General features: G+C 44.4%; 1 protein-coding gene across 1 annotated transcript; it reads right to left on the bottom strand.

Annotated features, from left to right (window-relative positions):
• Positions 1-446: 446 nt before the first annotated feature.
• INA (internexin neuronal intermediate filament protein alpha) lies at positions 447-12,559 on the bottom strand. Its single transcript, XM_084846426.1, has 3 exons — positions 11,074-12,559; positions 5,531-5,655; positions 447-3,617 (listed from the first exon to the last, which is right to left on the bottom strand). The coding sequence occupies exons 1-3, from the start codon at positions 12,085-12,087 to the stop codon at positions 3,305-3,307; spliced, it is 1,452 nt and encodes a 483-aa protein (XP_084702552.1). The 5' UTR covers positions 12,088-12,559; the 3' UTR covers positions 447-3,304.
• Between the last annotated feature and the right edge of the window lie 3,213 nt (positions 12,560-15,772).

The raw sequence follows: 15,772 nt of genomic DNA on the forward strand, positions 1-15,772 counted from the left end.
TGTATATTCCTTTGGGCTATCTTGTCATGGTGTCAGTATGAATAAGTCATCCACTGAAAATGTGACTACCTGACTGGTTTATCAACCCTCTGTAGAACTCACATACACGACACTGGGAGACATCTACAATGAACAACCTGCCTTAGTGGGGCCACGGTGGCTTAGTGGTTAAGATGCTGAACTGCAGACCGGAAGGTCGGCAGGACAGCAGTTCGAGACCCGAGTGCTGCGTGACGGAGTGAGCTCCCGTCTTCAGTCTTAGCTCCTGCCAACCTAGCAGTTCGAAAGCAAGAAATTGCAAGTAGATAAATAGGTACCGCCTCGGCGGGAAAGGTAACAGCGTTCCTTGCACCTCAGTGTTTAGTCATGCTGGCCACATGACCATGGAAGCGTCTTCCAACAGCGCTGGCTCTTCGGCTTAGAAACGGGGATGAGCACCGCACCCTAGAGTCAGACACTACTGGTTGGGGACACCTTTATCTTTATTATTGCCTTACAAGGAAGGAAGGATCCAGATGAAGATTCCAAACATGTATTTTTCCAACTGTAACATATAAATACATAATTTCTATGAATGCTAAACCTGGAGGATTTTAATACAGGAATCCTTATATCTTGCACATAGTCCTTATAAACATTTATTCTTTGCAACTTTCATTCTTTATCACCTGTCCACACATAAAACATGGCTATTTGATTTGCTGGAATGTAATTAGAGAGTGATTAATGCAGAAAATGTAGAGTCAAAATATCATCACAAAGGACAAAATAGGCTGCCTAAAGTCATATAATCTTTTATTTGTGCCTTACAGAAGAGGAGGAAAGAATGTGAGCAAACCGTTTCTCTTAGGGCATGATCTCAAGCCTTGTGGCAGGATGCATCAATGCAAACACATCACAAAACACAATCTTCAGCTTCTGCAGAAAGCAATTTTGCTGGCAATTTTAAGGCATTGAAAGAAAATCTACAATAGTAAATTCAATATAAAACTTGGCACATATTCATATGGTAGACAGGAAAGGTGCACTGGAATTTAGCAGAGCCAGATGGAAGATGGCATTCTACCTTATCAGAATCCCTCCTTTCTTTGGGGGAAATTAGTAGGTGTGAATCTTTCCTCTCTGTGACTACTCTTTTTGTGTCATCTGCTGCAAACATGTGAGTTCAGTTTGCCAATGTGTTGGAAATGTCACAATTTCATTATCAGTCTACAGCACCAGTTGTTTATTTACCAAACAGAAGTGTTTGTGTGTGTGTGTGCACATCAGTTTCAAGTCTGGCCAAGACCAAACAAACATGCTCCTCATAATCTATCAGAGAGCCACTACAATTCACTTGTGAGGTTACCATATGGCAGTGAATATATTTAAGAAAATACATTAAGGAAAAATTCTTTTAACAGGCATGTTATTAACAAACCTTATCTCAATATATCACACAGAAACCCTACTGCTTTTCATAATACGGAATAAGTAGCTGGTATAAATCTACACTCTTTTTCTAATGGTGAATCAAAAGCCAGGACATCCATGATTTTATGTTGTACACTGTAGCTATAGGAAACAACATACATCTCAACTTTTGAAACAACATTAGGACTCTTGTGCTTCGAGACAACTCAAGATATCAGGTCTTTTTCTTTTAGCCTTATTCTGATATAAGGCTACGGCTAAAATCTAGAAACTAGTTACAACACGCATGTTTCTTTTAATTATTCTTTGATAACTGGCACTATTGATTGTAAGCAATGACTACTTTGTAAACTGTTGCTACTAACATGACACAAGGTAAAATGGACAGAACAGTGGCTCACTAGGTAATCACAGAAATGGCTGAACATGCATCTATCTAACAACAAACCTGGGTCCAAAGACTCCTAATTATTTGACCATGTAGATTTTTTTAAAGGGGAAGAATACACCAGGCTTAGCTGGTTTCAAAAAGTTGTGAGTAACCTCGAGGTACCAAAGATGTATTAAGTGCTTTTTCACAATGTGCTACTCATCACGGAACACAAAACATCCTTGTGCACTGGTGCAGCAAGCCTGCCCACACTTTCTTAATGTGGGGCACAATCCTCATTTTCCTAAACAAGCTCACACCTTGAAAGTTAGTAGCTTCCACCTAGCATCCCTCGATGCATTGTGCTTCTTTATAAAGTACACAGACCACACAGCAAGGCAAACAAAATATTCCTTATCTTCTCTAACCCTGTGGTCCAGAAGGACTGGAAATGGAGTAAAGCAACCTTCCCCAACTGGGTGCCCTCCAAATGTGTTGGATTACAACTCCCATTAGCTGAGGTTGTCTGGAGTTGTGACCCAACACATCTGGAGGGCACCTAGTCAGGAAAGGCTGGAATAAAGCATTCAATCATCTGTGAATTTCTTGCCTTAAAGAGGCAGGTAATCTGCACGCCATTGATGAAGTGCAATTACTGGATACTATGTGTCTAGTTGAAGAGCTGTGTTCACATTTCAGTTGAGACTGGATGGTAAATTCAGGGATAAGTCAGAAATATGAAGGAACCCTGAGACATTAAGGGAGCAATCCTATCTAGATAGGCGACCACCTCCGAACTCAGAGGTAACTGCCTATCCAAAGCAGGGCAGGAGAAGCACGGACGGGATCATTCCCTCCACACTTCTCCTGCCCTGCTTTTTCGGCTAGACAGCTGATTGAGGGAAAAGAAGCTACTGTACGACACATAGGATGTGTCGTACAGGAAGTTACACTCTCCCCACCCGGGAACGCCCCCAGCCACACCCCTTTCCAGCTGCTCCGCACTCCTCTTGTGAGTGCGGAGGACAGCGCTGTTCCGCGCTGCCTCTGAGGCAGCGCAGAAGCAGGAGTAGGTCAGTTCTCCTGGAACCGACCTTGGAGTGTGGGCTCTGAGGTTGGTTCCTGAAAAACAACATACCCTATGGCTGTCTAGCCACTGTCTAGCAGCCATAGGATTGCTCCCTTAGAATGACTACATATATGTAGCTTTTATCCTTTTATCCTAGCTGCATATTTATAACTTCCCCTCTTCGCTTAATTTAAAGAACTGTGAGATCTGTCTATGAAGGTGGCTAACTAGTTTTACTACAAAGTTTGTCCAAGTTAAGCATTGAGCCCCTCTTTGTTTCTTTCCTCTTGACAACACTGAATGTGGTGTTCTACTGAACTAGTCTATTGAGGTGAAACATTACAATGTTACATGTACATGAGCTGGTAAGCACCTTAATTCAGGTATAGGCAATTTAAAGGTCTAAGCTATATTGTTCCCCCTTAAAGGCTAATTGTACCTAAGGTCAAAGGTTACATTTTTTGGTTTGCAATGCTCCCCTCTTCCATGTTTGTTCGTTCAGTTTTCTTAGTGGATGTTATGGTCTCCTCAATCATTTCAGCAAAGGCTTCCCCTACTTGACTTGATGAGATTTTTGAGGCTATCTTAGCCTCTTCTTTCTCCTCTTTCTTAAAAGAGAGAGTGGGGGATATTTTGGAGCTGCTGACTACAGATGAGCTAAAGAGCCTGGGTTGGAAGGAGTAAATGGGGTTGGAAAGGGGATTCAGAGATGAGATGCTGATGCTTGAAGTACTAAAACGCGTCTCCTCACCCTCCAACAGCTTCCTGTAAATACCACAGAAGAACAGATTATTATTATGACAACCGATGATGTTCAGCTCAGGATTAAACACATTTATAAAGAGACAGGAACATCAATGGCTAGTATCCATGTGGGTTAGGATAAAAAATTACAAAGACCTGGTTCGCACATAACACTAATCCATTGTTAACCCATGGTTTGTTGCCCTGTCTGGTAGTTGATCAAACAAACCATAGTTTGTTTTCTCAATCCCTGGGTTGTTTCCTTTCTCCTTTGCCTGCTTCCTCTCTCCCTCCCAAATGCCTTTGCAGTGCTCTAATACTGGCATGTAGAGCAGCAGGGTGTGTTTTTTACCGCCCTTGCCCACCACCTCTGTAGCCTGGCAAAACAACCCATGGTTCTGGGTTCATATGTAACAAAAACCCATGATTTAAGCGACCCAAAGTTCACAACCTAACAACAACCCATGGGTTCTCTTTCTGGGTTGTTTGTGATTCAAACATCATGACAACCCAAAATTCAACAACCCATGGCTTAAATGGTTAGTGTTATGTGCAAAGCCAAGTCTGAATGTCATTGCTAGCAGTGAAAAAAGGGCATGGAGAATCATGAGATGTCAGGGGTGCCTTTGAGCAAAGGCAGTGGGAGAGTAGCTCAGATTCCGAACCGCAAAACATGGGGAGGAACTTTCTCAGACTCTTCCAGACACGGAGAGACAAAAGGGACACCTGACACTGTTTCACATTGCTGTAGTTCTTGTATACATCATCTGACTAGGGTTGGAAAACAGAAGTTGTTTCAGAGGCATCACTGATGGACATGCCCACTTGGAAAAAACAAATTCAACATTGGGAATCATGCCTGCTTAAAAAAACTTTCTTCTCCATGGGCCAAGACTTCTAGATTTTGGATCAGCTTGCCCCCACATCAAAACCTAAATTATCAAAATGTCTTGACTCTCCAAATTTCTTAATACTTTACCTAAGTGTTAGCCCAAGTACTATAAGATCAAAGTGACTTTATGTAAACACCATTTCTGCTTATTCAAACATCTTGTTAACAGAAATTAATTAAAATTAATTAAAAGTAATTCATAGCCCATTTAGGTAAAGAAAACTGCACTATGCAGTTGGTGGTCTTATAGGCCCCTTCCAACCCTACTATTCTATGATTTGTTAGTCTTTAATCACTAGAATCTCTTGGGGCACAATCCTATGCATGTTTCGACAGAAAAAAGTCATACAACTCCCTGCATACCCAAGCCACCCATGGATGGTGTGGAATGCTGGGAGTTGTAGGCCTTTTTTCTGTCGAAACATGCATAGGATTGCACCCTTAAACAACTTAGGACCAGGTTACCTGAAAAATTGTCTCCCCCTATACAGACCCATTAGACCACTACATTCTTCAGGGCAGACCTTGCTGTGTGTGCCACACCCTGCAGAGTGTCATCTGACAGCAACACGGCAACAGGCCTTCTCCGTGGTAGCACCCTTCCTCTGGAATGACCTCCCTTCTGCAATACATCAGGTACTGACAATCATCTGCTCTCAACTTTTACTAAAAATTTACTTGTTGTCTCGGGATTTCCCAACCATCAACCTATCTAAATGCTGTTATGCTTTTAATGACATATTGTTTTGTAATATGTTGTGAACTGCTTTGAGATTTTTAAAATGAGAAGCAGTATATAAATGTTCTTAAATAAATAAATAATAAATATTTGATTCATAAATGTATACTGAGAACCTGAGAAACACCCACTTTACCCACACTGTTGGTGAATGAAAAAAAGAGGCAAAGACCCTAGAGTGCAGAGCCAAACTGACTTTCATCAAACCCCAGGAGACTACACAGCTCTATCATAGCTCTAATTTGGTTTCAAACGGTTTGTGTAGTCTATGAGAGACAGCAGAGCTCTGATAGTCACTGTTACCTGTATGCTGCTATCTCTATATCCAGGGCCATTTTGACATTGAGTAAATCCTGGTATTCTCTCAGATGCCGAGCCATTTCACTCTTTGTTTCTCTCAGATCACTTTCTAGCTGACTGACAGTGTCCTGTAATTCAGAAAGAGGAGGATAAAAGGTGACAACATCTTAAGGCCAACAACATTGCTGAATAGTTTCTTTCCCTCTTTTTATGACAAGTTATGAGACTTTGTTAATTCGGTGCAGCAGACACGTTGCAATCAGGAGACAAACTAAAATTCCAATTAATATCTTTGTGACTGGGGGGGGGGGAACTCCCAATGATTGGGATAATAATGCTTCTCAGTTTTCTAGACGACTCTTTCACAGTCAAGGAAATGCAGTGAAATCAAATGAGAATCAAATTAGTCCAAAAGTCTGAACAAATCAGTCTGTTAGGAAGCCAATGTGCATCTTCATTCAGTGATATACATAGATTGGGTTGCGGAATCATTGCCCTAAGTTATACAGCACTTTTGAGATCTACAAACCAATTATATCCTGCATGCCTGTAAATTAATAGTCCTACAGTACAATCCTATGCTTGTTCATTTGGAATTAGTCTTATTGAGCTCAATGAAACATATATTCCCAAGTAAGTGTGTATAGATTTGCAACCTTTAGCACTTCATAGATCATACAGTATAATCAAGTACTCTACACTACTTGTCTCTGGTCCAAACAACAGCCTGTTAAGTACCCTATCATTAGTCTTATTTTATAGGCAGGAAATAGAGATATTTAAAACAAATGATTCCATGGTTGAACTGGGCTTTAAAGCCAGATCTTCCAGGTTAAGATTCAACACATTCCCTGCGGTAGCTTTATTATCAGAAGAAGGTTGAATGAAGGTGGATTATGACTGCTAATCAAGTAGTAGTCATGCATAGCCCATGACCGCATTTATCCCAAGGCCTTCAAGCCTTATTGTAATGAAGTTATTTTAAGACCAGAAACATGAAACAGAACTATCAAGCTTGAAGAACTGTGTATATTTCCAAGGCAAAACCTTGGTATAGGAGCTCTGAAAATAACACAGGGATGGTGTGTTAATCTACCAGTATTGATTTCCAGTGTGGATATTATTGTTCTGCTGATGAAGACAATTATGCCAAATCATCTTGAAGTGCAATTTTTTCAGATTCACTTTCCACTGGAAAAAAATAGTCAGCAGCTGGGTGCACAAACTCTTGTGCAAACTAAGTGGCAAGGGAGGAAGAGCTAGATGCAGATGTGCATTAAATGTCCATCAACGGCATATACAATCCCATCCTCAAGTAGTACAATTTGTTATGTATACCTGTGTACAACTAGAGTAAGTTTCAGGCATGCATCAGGAATACTAATGTGCAATAAAAACAAGCAAAATATTGTTTTAGCCTGTAGCCAGCCCTTGCCAAGATGACCTATGCATGTGTGCTTACAGATCCAACATTACTCTTCCCAAAGTGAGCATGTGACTCAAGCATGAAGACAAGGCACAAAATGAAATGGAACTGTGGTTCAATCAGCGATACTGCACATTGCATTTGCATATATAAAATGTCAACATGCATGAACTGGTCTGCCACTATAATTAGTGGCAGTTTGTATGACCTTTGAGGGAGGAAAATCAAGAACCCCACATGTGCAGTTGTTTTGAAAAACAGGTCCGACCAAGACCCTGAGAGGACTTTCTGAGTACCGAAGTACATGGGAGGCAAACCAGAAAACTCCATAGAAACAAAGGGACAGGTTATTTACATCCCTAATGTCAGCACTAATATACAGCTTAAAATACCTACAAAATTAGCTGTAAATGTACATTGGTTTAGGGTGTTATACTTGAATCATCTGATTTTGAAAAATATGGGAAGAATTCTATATTATAGCCCATGTAGGACATTGGTCTTTATAAAATGTTCTCTTTATCCTTTGGATTACCTCCTTATTAAACTCTCGATTCTTCCATGGAAATTAATATGCTTCTGCATCATACTAATAGAAATATCAAATGACAGCATTTTAAATATATAACCCTTGGATTAATATATTTTAAGTGCTGCCATTTCATAATTAGAACATTTAACAATTACATCAAATTAAGCAATACAGGAGACTCAGTGTAATATCTTTCTAATTACCAGCTTTTTAAGTACTTTTCACAGAGCATTACGACTATAATATTTAAATTAACTACACTTTTGTAATCTCTTTAGCCATACATGTAATAGAACACTGAATGACACTGGAACATGTCCACAATATTAGCCAAAAGACAATATATTTCCTTATATAATAAATATAAAGAGGTATATTAAAATAGGTGTTTCTAGTGTCCAGAAGGAAACAGTATAATTTAGGGATTACTAATCATTCAAACGATCCAGAAGAATTAACATTCTCCCTCTCTACTATGCTGTTAAAATTTGGATTGGAAAACCCTCACAATCTTCTATGCCTTTGTTCATTAATCTAATTACTCTAATAGCTAAGTGCTCAACATAAAAACTGCAAATTCTAAAACCATTACTGCATTGTATAATGAAATAAATGACTGGGGTTTCTGTACTTCAAGGAAAGCTAGAGCATTTTCCAATGTGAAAGTCTATTGGGTGGGTGCTGAAATGCAACCCCAAAACCCTGTCTCAGTCACTCCTGTGTGAAAAATTGGGTGGAATTTATCTCAGGGAGGCATTAACATGCCAATACAGACACAACCCTCTTCCATATGAAACTAGTATTACTACCTTCCTTCTCCAGGTTCCCCACCACCACCACGGGAGGTGAGGCAGACAGTGAACAAAGAAATGGCCTTTTCAGTTCTGGCACCCCAACTTTGGAATGTTCTCTCCAAAGAGGTCTAAGTGGCACAAAGCCTGCTTTCTTTTTGGAGCCTAGACCCTTTATATTTTGGGTTTTACACTATTTTATCACTGATTATTTGCTGTGCTTTTACTGGCTTTAGGTAAGCTGCTTTGGGAGCCTGGCTGGCTGGTTGGCAAGTGGGGTTAAAATGTCTTTAAAAACTAACAACCCTGGAGTCACAATTGGTGGCTTCTGAATTGGTGGTAGGGATACCCATACTTTAACTTGACAAAAATATATGAAGTCCCAGGATGAGGACAACAAGGAATGGCAACTGTTTCCCTAGGGAATGCTGACTGTTGAAGGGGGAAAATATGGAAAACTGGGGAGAGGGAATATAATAGAGTATCCTAAAAAATGGCATGCCTGGCTGAACAGGAACACTCCACACCGCAACATTTTGTTGCAAGTCTCATCTGTAAACAAACTAATGAAGGACCCAACTAACAGTAGAATAGCTGCAGTATATATTATTCAGTACCATGGAGAGGGACATAGTTCGCTCCACAGGAAGCAGAAGGAGATGATACAAGAGGCAAACCACCTTACATATAAGAGCAGTGATGTTTTGAAGCTGACACTACCCTTTCAGACATTCAGCCCTAGTGCTTGTCATCACACTAAGCAGACACAATATCAGGGTATGGCTCACAGAGGGCAGTTATTTGCACCAGTGCACAAAAATGAAACTATGCAAAAAGAGAGAACGGCAGCATTGCATGCACGCCTTCAAACACTTAACAGCACTGGAATCGGCACAGAACAGAGGTCTACATATGTACACTTGCAAAACAGATAAGGACTATATAGGGTGGGAATAGAAACTTGAGCTCAACAGGAAAGAGGAAAATCATTGGCAATACATATCTGTAGATTAACCTTAAATTATTTGCATGAACCTTACATTATCTTATTTTTAATCACCATTCCACACTGATAAGTATAGTTTTCTGAGACCACTTCTACAGCTACCCAAAAGATTTTTGTAACTGACATATAGATATAATGAATAGATGGTGAATGTATATTTATCTGTAATGCTTTAATCTCTTTTTTATTACTCATTTTCTCATGTCCCTTCCCCTTTTCTAATGGTCTTGGGGCAGGATTTGTGCTAACAACCACCATCAATTATTATGTTATTATTAATGTATAATGGTTATTTATTAGCTGGATATAATTTCAGCCTAAGGTATTAATACGGTAAAAATATAGAAAGTAGTGAAATCTTCTTAATTCTCCATAATTGAATAGTAGTTTTGTAAAACTGCCAGCTGTTAGTATAATTACATTTCAAATAGCTCTTGGAATAGTGGTAACATTTCCAAAGTCTTTTCTGGTTCATGGGGCAAGGGGATACATAAGTGCCCCAAGGGAATGATACAGGTCAGGAAGTGATCTAGAGGACAAGCCTGCAAAACACACTAGGCCCAGGTAAAGGAGTACAGGGTAGAGGTCCAAGTAGCTCAGCAGTGGCTTTGGCAGGAAATACTAGTGAGCAATGGCATATGGGGTGCAATGCTGAAGAGCCCTATGGCATCATTAAGTATGAAGCAGGAAGACTCTGTCAATCCAAGGGGAAAAGACACAGAGAACACAGTCAAGGTTTCTATAATAAAAGAATTAACATTAGACACAGGAAAAGAAAACAAACACTTAGGCGATATCCTATGGGAATAGTCAGCTGCCTCCGAATTCGGAGGCAACCAACTATCCAATGCAGGGCAGGCGGAACATGGAGTGGATCTTCTCTGCACTCCAGCTGTCCTGCATTTGCGGCTAGATGGCCGATTCTGGCTGTCTAGCCAGAGCAGGGAGGCCAGACAGCGCACAGGAAGCATTGTGCCAGCGCTTCCGCTGTCCTCTCCCCGCCCCCAGAAATGCCCCCCTTTCTCCTGCTCCATGCTGCTCTTACGAGCATGGAGCCAATGATGAGCCATGTTGCCTACGAGGCGGCAGGGGAAGGGGTGGGGAGGCGGTTTTCTGGGAACTGACCTCGGAGCGCTGGCTCCGAGATTGGTTCCCAGAAAACAAAAAATCCTATGGCCATCTAGCTGCTGTCTAATGGCCATAGGATTGCATCCTTAATGGCATGAAAGGATCCATGTTTAAAAACCCAAGGCCCAGCGGCCAGAAATTACATGGTATACTGTTAAGAGCTTTCAAGGTGCATAGGGGAAAGAGGCATTCATGGAAATGGAGTGCTCAGACTCCACAACAGACAGAAACCCTAGTGTCTCTACCACATCTAAGGAGTGCCCCATCCAGGCTGAACGTCAGGCCAATGGGCCACCCACATCCGCATTTTTTCCTACTAACAGTGGACCCTGGGCAATGAAATTCTCCACAGGAGCCTTCCGACCACTCTCAACAGACAAATGTCCGCTGCCAGTTGATCAATGGTCGGATCCAGCACATGATACTTGACGGCTGTCATGCTGAATCAGGCCCAGTGCTCCATTTACAGCTGACCTCTGCCTGTTGACGGTGGCGGGAAGACCCAGGAAAGCATGGCGCTCCTGCCCTGGGAGTGGGAAGCTGGAAGAACGTCGCGCGCACAGAAGATCTGCGGCGTGAGGCCACGAGGCGCCACTGGGCCGTCGCGCAGGAAGGCCCAGCGGCGCCTGCGCGGAGAGCGAACGCGGCGCGTCCTGCCCTCACCTGCAGCCCGGCCGCCTCGGCGCTGTGCCGCTCCTCCATCTCGTGCAGCTGCCGCTCGAGGGACTCGTTGGCGCCGCGCAGGCTCTCCACCTCGAGGGTGCGGGCTTGGAGCTGGCGGCGGTACTCGCCGATCTCCTCGCGGCTGGCGCGGACGGCCTCCGTGCTGCGCGCCGCCTGCTCGCTGAGGTTGGCGAACTTGGCGCGGTACCACTCCTCGGCCGCCTGCAGGTTCTTGGCGGCCAGCGCCTCGTACTGCGCGCGCAGCTCCTTGAGCGCCGCAGTCAGGTCGGCCTTGGTGGCGTCCGGCTCAGCGACGGCGGCCAGGGTCGGGGCCTGCAAGGAGGCGCTCAGCTCGGCCAGCTCCTCGGCGTGGACCTTGCGCAGGAAGGCCACCTCGTCGAGCAGCGCCTCCACCTTCTTCTCCAGCGCCATGCGCGCCAGGGTGGCGCCGTCCACCTCCCGCTGCTGCGCGCGCAGCGCCTGCTCCGCCTCGGCCCTGGCGCGGGCCTCCTCCTCGCAGTGCGCCCTCAGGCGCTGCACCTCCTCGGCCAGCCGCTCCCGCTCCAGCGCCGCCTGCGCCCGGGCGGCCTCGGTCTCGTCGAGCTGGGCCCGCAGCTCGCGGAGCGCGCTCTGGAACAGCTCGGCCAGGCGGTTGGGCTCGGCGTGGCGCTGCCGCAGCGCGCCCAGCTCAGCCTCCAGGACGCGGTTGTGCTGCTCCAGCTGCCGCACCTTCTCGATGTAGCCGGCGAAGCGGTCGTTGAGCCCCTGCAGCTGCTCCTTCTCGTTAGTGCGGGTCAGGCGGAACTCGTCGTTGAGCGCCGCCGCCTGGCTGAGGTCCAGGTTCTCCGCCTGCGCCAGCCGGTACGAGACGGCATGGCTGCTGCGGGACACCGATTGCGAGCGGTAGCTGCTGCTTGCGCTCGCACTGCCCAGGCGGGAGGAGTAGCGGGGCGGCTCCCCGAAGATCTTCCTGTAGGAAGAGGCCAAGTAGTGAGGATCCGAGCCGAAATTCATCCTGGGTGCTGTGGAGAGGCTCCGCGCGCCGTCCGGGGCTTATATAGGGAGGCGGATCGCCGGCTGCGCTGCAGAAAGGCGGGGGACGCGCGCTCTTTGGGCGCGGTCGAGAGGAGGAGATTGGGATGGGCGGAGGGATATTTGGCAGCAGCGTGGGAATGTGTGGTAGCTCCGGCCGCCCCGACCCTGAACATCTTTCCTTAGATGCAGGCCCCAGTGGTTTCAGTGGAACTTGTGACTGACTTCAGAGCCGCAGAACGCAAGGGCAAAGGGATTCGGGGGTGCGGGTGGGGAGACTGACGGGGGCGGCCCTAAAAGTGCTGGATGGTAGAACTCGGGAGATTTAGGGACAGCTGCTGGAGAATATTGGATGTAGGTGGTGTCAAGATACATGGCCGAAGAGGTGACGCCAGCTAGGAAGTGCTGGCTGGGAATGTTCTCTGGGCACGCTGCAAAATAGTGGAGATTAATTTATTATAAAAGAAAAATTAAAACGGTGATGTGGGCTGCCACTGGCTGAGATCCAAGAACGCAGAATGGGAGGTGGCTGGTGTTGCAAGCTAGAATTTTAGGGCGGACTTCGGAGGAAGGAATGAGCAGAAGACTTGGAAAAGTCTGATAGTGTTTATGGCACATCTTTCCCGTCGTAGCCTTGCGACGCAATGACTTCCGTAGAGAGCATGACTGGAGGTAAAGCTGATGGAGCTGTCCATTTTGCCGCAGTGCTGATGTAAGTTTTTCCCTCCCGTATGCCACTGAAAGCTGGGGACAGACTCATATGGCACAGGCTGTTTTCACTCTTGGAGACAGAGTTCCATAATCATGACACACAGAATCGGATAGCTTTTTGTCTCCCTCCTCCCTAAGAAATCCTTAACTAGCTTTCTAACACTTCTGTCTCTCCCTGAACTGTTAAGACCAGTTCTCTTCATTCTCAGTGGCAGGTTTGTGTCTTTTAAATTGTGGGGCTCTGTGAGCCAATCAGTAAATTTGGATTGTTTTAAGAGTAATGTGCACAAACAATAAAGGAGACTGGAAAGGGGGGAAAGGGAACACTTACTGATTACTGGGGTAGGGTATGAAGAGAAATGGAAGAGTGACCTAGGATTGCAGAGTGGGTAAACAGAATGAGAAGACTGGGGTAAATTGTGGCTTAGCAACTTGCAATTTGCATCCTGTATCATATCAACATATTAAACCGTAGGAGAAGCTGATTCATTAGCCCAACCTAATAAGAATGTGTAAGTCTGTGGTTATTTTACAATGAATTCCAACAGGACTGCAGTATTGATCTTAGGGGGTTAGTGTTTGCTGTAGATTGTTTGAAGTGCCAGTATTGTAATCCAAGCTGACATGCAGCCACAGTTCCTCTGAACACAGCACCAATTAAAGAAACTAATAAACATCTGAATCTATGGCTCTGTACAATACATTACCCTTGCCTGCCTAATAAAAGTAATCTGCTTTTTAAAAATGTTGTTTAAGTTCAAGAAAAAATACACAACATTATACCAGTGTAGGACCTACCAAAGTGTTTACCTGGGCATTCCTCTGTAGAGGCTTGCATGTTCTGTTTGTGAACCCATAGCCTGATGGGAGAATCCAGTCTTCCACCAGCTGAGACCAAGGTACTGTGTTGCCTCAGCAGCAGGTGTCCATGGCTTCTTGGTCACAGAAGGACCTTCGCTTGCTTGGGGATAGCTATCAGAATTCATTCCATGTTGATTTTCAAAGACAATGTAAGGAACTTTATCTTTAGGAACTTTCTTGGCTGCTATGTGGAATTGTGTTCAAGTCCTATCCTACAAACTTGATTTTCCTCCTGTTTCTGCCTTTAATTAATGATTATTTTATTTATAAAACTATTTCTGAATTGCCTTTTGGCCCAAAGAGGGTCCCCAAGGTGACTTACAATGTAAAACTTTAAAGGCATTTAAAAACATTACAAAATCATAAGACAGCAAGTTAAGAATAACAATAAAAAACCAGACTGCAAAGTTAATATATTTAAAATAATTTAAAAGCCACAAAAAACTTGTAGCGACCCACCTAAACTAAACAAAAAAGAGGCCAGTCTAACCTCCTTTGGGAGAGAGTTCCACAGTTGGGATACCACAACTGAGAAGGCCCCATTCTGTGTTCCCACCAATTTAGCCTCTCTTGGTGGTGGGACATACAGAAGGACATCCAAAGCAGATCTTTAACAGTGGGTGCATTCAGGTTTAAGTCTTTCAGATAGCCTGGCCCCAGCCATTTAAGGTTTTATAGGTAAGAACCAGCACGTTGAATTGTAATTGGCAGCCAGCGCAGTGGGTGCAAGGCCAGCGTAATATGATTAAAGTGTGTGCCAGAAAGCAATCTAGGTGCTGCATTTTGCACTAGCTGCAGTTTAAAAAAAACTCTTGAATAGCCCCAAGTAGAGCACATTGCAGTAGTCTAAATGGGGGATGCTTGAGGCATGGGTCGCTGTGGCCAGATCACAGGAAGAGGCACAACTGGTGCACCAGCTAAGGCTGAGCAAAGGTGCTTCTGGCTACAGCACCTGCCTTACCCTCCAGGAGCAGGGTTGGATCTAGAAACATTCCCAAGCTGCAGGCCTCATCCTTCAGAAGGAGAGCTACACCATCTGGAACAGGCTGAATTCCTAATTCTAGTATGTCTGCTGTCCAACAGGACCTCCATCTTGTCTAGACTGAAGCTTAACTACATCCAATCCATCACTGCATATAGACAATGATTCAGAACTTAAACAGTGTCCTTAAGCATCAGATGACAAACAGGGATAGAACTGAGTTCTCTTCAACACTGGGTTTTGTTCAAGGGCAGCATAGTGATGAGACCCAAGCCCAACATTCTGGATGGCTTCTCCAAGCAGCTTTGTGTAGATGTTAAGAAGCACAGGGGACAAAACAGAGTCCATAAGCCAGAGGCTACAGAGCTGAGTAACAGTCTGCCAAAACCACCTTAATGAGAGTGCTCAGTTGCACAAGATCAGAACCACTACAAAACAGCCCCTGAAAGACAGTTGATGGTATTGGAGCCACTGAAAACTCCAGCAGAACTAGCAGGGATGCAATCCTCCTGGCCAGTTTCCAGAATAGTGGGATACAGGTAGGCAATTACCACCTCAGAACCTGCTCCAGCCAGAGTGTCTCCCCACCCCACACACCCCAGGGCCATGTATTTATTAAAATATTGCTATACCACCTTTCAGTCAATAGACTCAAGGCAGTGTACAATGCAAATTTTTCAGAATACTAAACACAAACATATATATATATATATATATATATATATATATATGAAGTTTTAAAGCAGAAAAACAGTAAAATATAAATTGTTCTGGCTTGGCTTGATGCCCAGGGGAAGGAGTCCATAGCACATGCACTCACAGATGGTTCAGTATCAGGGAGAGAGGGACCAAGTCTGGTAAAGCACAGTCAGATCCAAGACAGCAGGGTCAGGAACTATCATGACCTTGGACAGTGTACTGCAGGGGATAGTGACTGCAGTATTCCCTACAGGAGAGGGAGGCCCAGAACTTTCAGAGGTTCTACCCCTGCTGGATGCTAGTATAGTCCTTAAAGAGCCCACTGTTATTTTCTGTAGCCTCATGCTCCTGTGTTCTCTGAGGAACAGAAGAAACTGCGGGGGAGACCCAGAGTGAGGTTGAGGGGAGAACTAT

Source organism: Heloderma suspectum, chromosome 3 (genome assembly GCF_057233095.1).
Source record: "Heloderma suspectum isolate Gila_16-S chromosome 3, 16-S_ref, whole genome shotgun sequence".
Classification (NCBI taxonomy): domain Eukaryota; kingdom Metazoa; phylum Chordata; class Lepidosauria; order Squamata; family Helodermatidae; genus Heloderma; species Heloderma suspectum.

Coding starts and splice junctions, on each gene's coding strand:
- INA (XM_084846426.1), bottom strand. CDS start 12,087: ATGAATTTCGGCTCGGATCCTCACTACTTGGCCTCTTCCTACAGGAAG. Junction 5,656..11,073: donor CCGAGGCGGCCGGGCTGCAG/GTGAGGGCAGGA, acceptor TCTGAATTACAG/GACACTGTCAGTCAGCTAGA. Junction 3,618..5,530: donor ATAGAGATAGCAGCATACAG/GTAACAGTGACT, acceptor TGGTATTTACAG/GAAGCTGTTGGAGGGTGAGG.